At 38.2% G+C, this 8585-nt stretch overlaps 2 protein-coding genes and 1 pseudogene across 4 annotated transcripts in view; all 3 read left to right on the top strand.

The window, feature by feature from the left end:
* Positions 1-43, top strand: part of LOC104703872 (regulatory-associated protein of TOR 1-like) — a 14580-nt gene extending 14537 nt beyond the window's left edge. The window contains exon 27 of the mRNA XM_010419964.2: positions 29-43. Within this exon, the coding sequence (XP_010418266.1) occupies positions 29-43 (15 nt within the window). The remainder of the gene's footprint in view (positions 1-28) is intronic.
* LOC104745944 (regulatory-associated protein of TOR 1-like) lies at positions 49-2141 on the top strand. Of its 3 annotated transcripts, none has more exons than XM_010467507.2 (6): positions 49-252; positions 355-456; positions 898-983; positions 1097-1178; positions 1408-1755; positions 1854-2141. In XM_010467507.2, exons 1-5 carry the CDS (start codon positions 64-66, stop codon positions 1744-1746), a joined length of 798 nt encoding a protein of 265 aa, XP_010465809.1. In that variant the 5' UTR covers positions 49-63; the 3' UTR covers positions 1747-1755; positions 1854-2141. The 3 variants fall into 3 exon arrangements, with proteins under 3 accessions (XP_010465809.1, XP_010465733.1, XP_010465667.1); XM_010467431.2 differs by having other exon boundaries at positions 1827-2141; XM_010467365.2 differs by having other exon boundaries at positions 1408-2137.
* The window catches only part of LOC104703864, a 10399-nt pseudogene continuing 4131 nt past the window's right edge, over positions 2318-8585 (top strand).

Below are 8585 nucleotides of genomic sequence, written 5' to 3'. Positions count from 1 at the left end.
TTCACAACTCTTGCCACCAAGTCTTCAGATGCTTGCAAGTTGATTGAATATGGCTGTTGAGTGATGGCATTTATGTCTGACACATGCTTTTTCGAATTTTGGGTAGGCGATGGGTCCGTCCGGATATGGAAAAACTATGCAACAAAGGGTAAACAAAAGCTTGTTACTGGGTTTTCTTCAATCCAGGGTCAGAAGCCCGGTGCACGTGACTTGAACGCAGTCGTGGACTGGCAACAACAGTCTGGTTACCTGGTATGTTATTACTTCAATCACGTTATGTACAGTGTTTCTTCTTTGTTTTCCAAGTTACGAAGATTGGTTTATTGTTATTTACGGATTACTGGTATTTGACAGTATGCTTCTGGGGAGGTGTCAACGGTCACACTTTGGGACCTGGAGAAAGAACAGCTTGTCAGATCTATTCCATCTGATTCGGAGTGTGGAGTTACAGCACTTGTAAGTCTGCGTGAACAACCCTCTTTTTAACAACTTAGAAACGCACTAGGATGCTATGCTTTGCGACCAATTTATTATGATCTATTAAATCGGTTTGATGAATCCAAGAAGTAATATACCCGAGTGATTGCCTTAAAGTTCTTTTTGTTTGTATTGCAAGTTCATGGTTATCATGCTTTTCCTTGATCAAAGATCTTTCCAGGATCTTAACGAAAGAGAATCTGACCTTAATAGTTAATCTGAGAGAAATGTAGCCTTGTGTTCATTGGTTGTCTGTTGGGCTGATCTTAGTTATTACATGGAATAAAATTATGTAGGTGTCTTGATTCTTAGCAAATTGTTGTTCAAACTTAGAATGAGCAGGAAGAAACTAACAATACTTCCCAACTGGTCGAGAAGTACATAACATGGAAATTTTGCTTACTTATGTTATCTTTGTAGTCCGCTTCTCAAGTGCACGGGGGTCAACTTGCTGCTGGTTTTGCCGATGGGTCTTTGAGACTCTATGATGTTCGATCACCTGAACCGTAAGTTGCTTCATAGTTCATTCTTGAACAGAAAAATTGAATATAACTCCTCAAATAATTGAAAATGACCCACCTTTCGAATACATAACTTAATATCATTTCTTCTATTGAAGGCTTGTCTGCGCGACTCGGCCTCATCAGAAAGTTGAAAGGGTGGTTGGACTCAGTTTTCAGCCTGGACTTGACCCCGCAAAGGTTGCAAACCAAAACTTATCTATGAACTGTCAGCTTTTCTTACTTTTTTACTAGGCTTGGGCATTCTGTTTTTCAATATGGTATGAAAAAGTAATGAAAAGACAATATTTTTCAGCACATACCGGTTCCAGTATGAAATGTTTCTTCTTGGCTTGGTTTTTAATTTTCAAGAGTTTGATAATTCTGTGTCACTTTCCCGGGGCCAATATCTGTTCTTAATTTCTTTCAGGTGGTGAGTGCATCACAGGCCGGTGACATACAGTTTCTTGACCTTAGAGTAACAAGGGACACATACCTCACAATTGATGCACACAGGGGTTCACTCACGGCCTTAGCTGTTCACAGACACGCTCCAATCATCGCGAGCGGATCTGCAAAACAGCTCATTAAAGTGTTCAGCCTTCAAGGGGAACAACTAGGGATAATCCGATACTACCCGTCCTTCATGGCACAGAAGATTGGTTCAGTGAGTTGCCTCACATTTCATCCGTACCAGGTCCTGCTAGCAGCTGGAGCTGCTGACTCATTCGTCTCCATATACACCCACGACAACACTCAAGCAAGATGAGTCGCAACCGTAAGTGAATATGTTGCAATTTGCATTTGCTCTTGTGATAAAAAGAAAAGCATAAAAAAAAATCAGTGCAGGTCGGGTGGGTTTTGTGTCGGGTAAAGTGGGTGTGGTTTATATAGTATTCGTTAGCCTCCGTCGAAAAGAAGATCTAAGTTAACACATTAAAAAAGAAGGGAGGCTTCAGCAAATAAGAAGTTCTTGTCTCTAGCTATGCAACAACGCACGTAAATGGTGTCTGTAAATAGTTTCCCTGTTTTGCTTTTCATTTTCTCATCTCTTGGGTGTGTGATTTGCTTTTCATTAATCTTTATTTAAGTCTTTTCGTTTCCTAATTTGTTTCATGTGTAAAAAAATGGAAAAATTAATGGTGGAAATTTTTTTTGCAGTTTCGTGATATTTATTACAAAGATAATGCATAGAAAACTTGTGTGTTGTTTGTTCAAGTTGATCTCGATAAGTTGGGTTCCGTTAGATTGCAATTTTCATGCTACGTACGTATCTACGTTTGGTCTAAATGCCAATTATTATCATAATCCAAATAACAACTCATTAAGCAAGTACAGATGCGTTTGGATTGTTCTCACTTATCATCAATCAAGGGATAATAGTATAGTATTAGGTAATTTTGTCAAAGCAATTTTATACAAACAAGTGCAAAGCAAAGCTCCCGCGTGCGAGACTGCGACGAATGCTTTTACGGAGATTTAGAGATGGCGTCCATGGCGTTCGGCGTCAGTTTCTCGATAACTAGCGGCATAGGAGGAGGAGAAGATGACGTGAATCAAGTAGCGACGGCGGCACGGACAACACTGAAGCTAAATCAGAAGTACATGCAGGTTTTTGGGGATGAAGAAGTACCGGGGATCCGGGGCTATACGAACCGTCTCGAAGGCGGTCGTTGACGGAGATGAGATGAGTAGGAGAAATCTGAAAGTGGGACTCATTTGCGGAGGTCCGTCGGCGGAGCGCGGGATTTCTCTCAACTCTGCTAGATCAGTTCTCGATCATATTCAGGTTCTTTTCTCCTGAGTAATTGAGCTTGGATTTGTACTTTATTAGTCAGTTTAGTTTGAGATAGCGTTTCGACTGTGTTGGGATGGTTTGTCATCAGGGTAATGGTATAAGCGTGAGCTGCTATTATATAGATCCTGACCTCAAAGCTTTTGCAATTTCCTCCGCCCAGGTTTGCTAGCTTCTTGTTTAGGTGTATTTTGACAAGTTTCTGCTGTATGTATTTGTTATTCTTTTTTTATATGTTTGTGAAAAATTTCAGTTGTACTCGAATACTCCGGCAGATTTCGATTTCAAGCTGGAGAGGTAAGGTATATGATAAAAAGGGCGTGAAAATTTGGTTAAGGAACAATAATAGTGACCAAATTAGCTGAGTGGCTAGTTTGTTTCGTACTGTAGTCTTGCACAGGGATTCTCATCATTATCCGAATTTGCTGAGCATCTTGTTTCCGCTGTGGACATTGTGTTTCCAGTAATTCATGGTCGATTTGGTGAAGATGGTGGCATTCAGGTTTTTGTTTTGTACAAAAGTTTGGGGTTTATTTTCTCCTGGAAGTACTTAGTGCTATGGAACGTTAAATATTGTTGATTTAATGCTATCCAGGACCTGTTGGAAAGTCACAACATTCCATTTGTGGGGACCGGATCCCGTGAATGTCGTCGAGCCTTTGACAAGGTTTAATGAGTCTAGATTAACAATTTTTTCAGATATTCATTTACATCCAAGTTAGTTAACTGTCATTTTGTTGTGAGATTTGCATTTACATATGTATTTGTTATAGTTCTGATTAAGTCCAGTGAACTAATTCCAGTATGAAGCCTCTTTGGTGCTCAGGGACTATGGGTTCATGACAGTACCAAACTACTTGGTGCAGGTAGTATATTGTCTAGACATGTCTCTTTATCTGCATTCATTTTCTACTTCATTTCCAGAGAAATTTTATCAAAACATTGCAGTCAAATTTTCAGCTAATGATAAATTACCTATAAACAAAATGTCGTTCAGGGAACTGACGTAGACGAAAGTGAAATAGCACAATGGTTTACAGATAACCAGCTGGATCTCAACATGGGAAAAGTCGTGGTAAGCATCTGGCTATTTCTCAGCCTCGTCATAGAAATGTTGTCTAGAGATCCCATTTCCTTCATTTATTTCACTTATTTTTTCTCTTCATGTCTGTCTGTTTCAGGTCAAACCAGCTAATGCAGGTTCGAGTATTGGTGTCAAAGTTGCTATTGGCGTAAATGATTCAATTAAAAAGGCTATTGAAATATCCGAGAGGTATCCTTTGTTTTGAGGCTTGAACAATATATAAGTAGGGACGTGGAAGTGAAGGAATGGAAAACTCTGGCAAACTATATCATCTTTACATGCAATTTGTTTTATTCTTCTTCTGTCGGATAGGGAATTGATGATAGGGTTGTTGTTGAGGTGTTCATTAAAGATGCATATGAGTTCACTGCCATCGTCCTGGATGTAGGTTCTGGTTCTGTTTGCCAACCTGTTGTACTGATGCCTACTGAGGTAATTACATTTTCATTTGTTTTCTGAGTTTCACAGAAGCTTGTGCCACATATATTTATTTTTTTCTCTGAGGTTCTATCTTAGCTGATATCTGGACCACGACTACATGAATTATATTAATATTGGACTAGTGAAACTTTAGCCGCCGTTATTTTTTACACTAAATAGGAAGCAGATCTCAGGACGAACAGTTTTAGTTTGCTGAATGTCATTGTTTGTGGCTAACTTATTTGTGCATTGAGGTCAGATGACTTCATGAGATATCCATTTAAAGTAATATGTATATGGACTAGATCTTTCCCTTAATAATCATGTTTAGTTTCTTACTGTTATGTACCTGTGATCAGGTGCAACTTCAGTTTCATGGCAGTAGTGATCCAAAGGAAGACGCAATCTTTGACTATCGGAGAAAGTATCTGCCGACACAGCAGGTGATTCTTGCAATTACCGTAACCAATAGTGAAAGCTGTGTCTGAAACGAATTGATTGCTTTTATAACCTTAACTCTGTATTTCAAAAAGGTAAAGATATCTTTCTTTCTATTTTTCAGAGGTTATTTTATCGGTTTCTCAGCATATCGAGTTCTAAATTTTAGGAACTTTATTTCCCCTCACAATGAGTGTATTTGAAACAGGTCACCTATCACACTCCTCCCCGTTTCCCTATCCATGTTATCAAAAGGATTCGTGAAGAGGCATCTCTTATATTTCAAAAGCTTGGTCTACGTGACTTTGCTCGCATTGATGGATGGTATCTGGCTTCCAACTCAAATTTATTATCATCTGCAAGTGAAAGGCTTGGAGGACCCGAGTCCGGGGATATTATATGCACAGACATCAACCTGGTTAGCCTATTGCAAATTTGACGACCTTCAAATTTACGCCAAGCTGCTACTATACATTGCATTGTTCTTAGAAGTAACACGTGAATGCATATCTCAACTGCTTTTACAGATAAGTGGCATGGAACAAACTAGCTTTCTCTTCCAGCAGGCTTCTAAGGTTATTAAAGATATTGTACATTGATGGTTATGTGAAAAATGTGCTTCGTGCTGTCTCTACTCTGTTTAACTCTTTTTCTCATATTTTTGTGAAATATGTGTGCATTTATCCTATATTTTTCCTTAGTATTGTCGATGCTTTAAGAAATGATTTTATAAGCAGCAACGCTTTTAATTTTTCTTCCCAACTATCTTTTTTCTTGTTTTGGACAGCAATTAGTCTTCTCATTGATAGTTTGTAAGTAAATTGTAAGGTAATAGGGAAACTGGGAAAGTTTAAGCTGTGATGTATTGTTCATTTATGTTTATATTCTCATTCATGCGTAGTTCATTCGAACATTAAGGTTAGATGTTTGCATTAACCATACATGATTTTAGATCATCGATTCTTACATTCAGGTTGGGTTTTCTCATTCAAACATTTTACGAACAATCGTCCACCGTGCTAGCTCGAGGTTTACCCATCTTTCTTGGTATAATAATGGGTATAGTCAATTACTCGAAGGTTCAACAACCCTGGAAATCTCTGGGGACGTCCAGAAAGTGTTTGTCATATTTGGAGGAGATACTTCAGAGCGGCAGGTGTCCGTCATGAGTGGAACGAATGTCTGGATCAATTTGCAAAGATTTGTAGATGTAAGTTTAAAAGAACGCATCATTACATCATTTGAGGTGTAATTATACATATCATGAAATCATTAATTCCAGTGTGCATTGTCGTTAAGCTATAATAGCTAAATTGTGGGTGCAATAGGATATTGCCCTGACTCTAATGATCTTCTTGTTTTTACAGCTTAATGTAACTCCCTGTTTGCTTTCCCCCTCACTTAGCAACTCGTCAAGAACATCTTCAAACTTGGACAATAAAGAAGTCTGGGCTTTGCCGTAAGTATATTCTCAGAGTTGAAATAAGGTTTACAATCTTTACCCATAGATACAAATGTTGACCTCCCATACGATAGAGGGGAAAAAATGGTATAACATTTATATGGATGTATGAAATTTTTTGAAATTTCTCATTTTTAATGCTATATCCGTCAACATCATTAATGAGTTTCTTTGTTCTCAGCTATTCAGTTGTGCTAGGCACACTGCTGAGGAAGTTCTTGCAGCATGCTTAGAAGCTATCGAGCCTGATCGGGCTCTATTTACATCTTTGCTGCAGAAGCAAGTGATGGAGGATCTTATGGATGGTTTGGGGAATCAAAGCTGGTTTGCAGGGTTTGATATAACAGACGATCTACCCAGAAAATTCTCGTTGAAAGAGTGGATCAAGCTTGCCAAGGAAGCTCAAGCAACTATTTTCATCGGAGGTTAGTCTAATAACTGAGAGACTACAATGTTTCCAATTTTGTATGAAACATGAGGAAATATAAGATTGTGACTTTTTGAGAGAAAGCTATCAACAAATTAAATTAGAAAGACTAGTTGCATGAGCTGGGGATCTTGAAACAGTTTTGGTTTTATATTGTTTGCCGAAATATACTCCTCCAGAAGCACTTCCATTCTGTATGCAGCTCACCCTTAAACAGTTTTGGTTTTATATTGTTTGCCTTAGTCGCTATATACTTACTATGCAATGTTTTTATGACTAGATTTTTGAAATGCTAACTGCAGTGCATGGGGGAATTGGGGAAGATGGTACCCTACAGGCCTTGCTGGAGGATGAAGGAGTTTCTTGCAACTTATGATGTACCTTTTGGGTTTTTATTTACTTCCCCACATAGAATATGTTCACCCAATTGTTTAATTTTCCTTTTTTGTTCTTAAATAAAGGTCCAGGCGTACTAGCCTCAAGGACTTGCATGGACAAGGTTACGACATCTCAGGCTCTTAGTCAGGTATAGAAACCATTCAATATACTCTTCAAGGTGATATATTGAAAATGTGAGTAATATTGTAACAAATTACTTTTTGTTTTGTGTTTTGCGTAATCATTAGCTTTCAGAGTTTGGAATTCATATCATAAGCAAAGATGTGAAAAGAACAGAGGATATAATGCATGAGACCATCCCAAATGTTTGGAATGAATTGATCAACAAGTTTCGGTGTCTCACACTATGTGTTAAACCAGCAAAGGATGGATGCTCCACTGGTGTTGCAAGATTATGGTAACTCGTATTCAAAAGTATTTTTCCAATAGTCACCACTAAGATTTTTTGTGTGTGAGAGTAAACATTTGGGTTTTCCTGCAGTTCCTATGAAGACCTTGCTGTATATGTACAAGCTTTAAAAGATTGTCTACCAAGGATTCCTCCAAACACTCTTTCTAAGGTCAAAACAAAATAATTTTATTAGCATAACCGTAAAGCTTCCATTCATAAAGTAGGATTATCCAAAAACCTATCTCAACTTTGTGTGTGTAGACACATGGAATGATTGAGATGCCAAATCCTGCTCCAGAGCTCTTGATTTTTGAACCATTTGTTGAAACCGATGAAATCATAATTTCATACAAAGCCAAGAAGCAGCTCTCTTGGAAAGGTATGAGGCGGTGGGTTGAGATAACTGTGGGTGTTATTGGGAAGCGTGGGCCAATGCATTCGCTGAGTACTAGTCTTACTGTCAAGGAAAGTGGCGATATATTGTCACTCGAGGAGAAGTTTCAAGGTACTCCCACTTGTCTTTCTTTGCCACTTCATGTCTTCTTTCTACTTTTTATGAGAGTACTAAAATGTCTTTACTATGGCATATGTAAATATATCTTTAATAGGCGGCACTGGCATAAATCTTACTCCACCTCCACCAACAATCATGAGGTTTGTCTAAAGCTTCAATCGGGGTATTATAAGTACATGGAATAGATTTGTATATGAAAAAGAGCATTTTACTTTGTTGGAAAGCTCTTTGAAGTTCTTTAGAAAAGCTATGCTTGTCACAGTTAACAAATCCAGGCTTTGGTTTTCAGGTCTCTTGGTCTGAGGAAACTATAAATTAATTTAGAACCAAATTTAGTTCCTTAGGGTTGGTTTTGTATTGAAATGTACTGTTAGTATAAAGATTATCAAAAAGTGAGTTTCGTTTTTGTTTTTGGGGTATAGAAAAAGTAAAACCAAAATAAGACATTGATCGGTTTCTTTGGTTTGGTGCGGTTTTGATCAGTTTGATTTAGTCAAGAGAACAGAGAGAGAAAAAAGATTATAGAAGCTGATGACTAAAGTTGTGAGTTTCAGTAAGGAAGCTTTGGAGAAATGCAAACAAGGCATTGAGCTGATTGCAGAAACTCTCGGGTTAGAAGGGTTTTCACGGATCGATGCTTTTGTGCATGTTGAAACCGGAGAGGTACGATAGGGACCC

Source organism: Camelina sativa, chromosome 1 (assembly GCF_000633955.1).
Source record: "Camelina sativa cultivar DH55 chromosome 1, Cs, whole genome shotgun sequence".
NCBI classification, from domain to species: Eukaryota; Viridiplantae; Streptophyta; class Magnoliopsida; order Brassicales; family Brassicaceae; genus Camelina; species Camelina sativa.
Note: the sequence above shows the minus strand (reverse complement) of the source record. Positions and strands in the feature narration are given on the sequence as shown.

Coding starts and splice junctions, on each gene's coding strand:
- LOC104745944 (XM_010467507.2), top strand. CDS start 64: ATGGCATTTATGTCTGACACATGCTTTTTCGAATTTTGGGTAGGCGAT. Junction 457..897: donor AGTGTGGAGTTACAGCACTT/GTAAGTCTGCGT, acceptor TTATCTTTGTAG/TCCGCTTCTCAAGTGCACGG. Junction 984..1,096: donor GATGTTCGATCACCTGAACC/GTAAGTTGCTTC, acceptor CTTCTATTGAAG/GCTTGTCTGCGCGACTCGGC.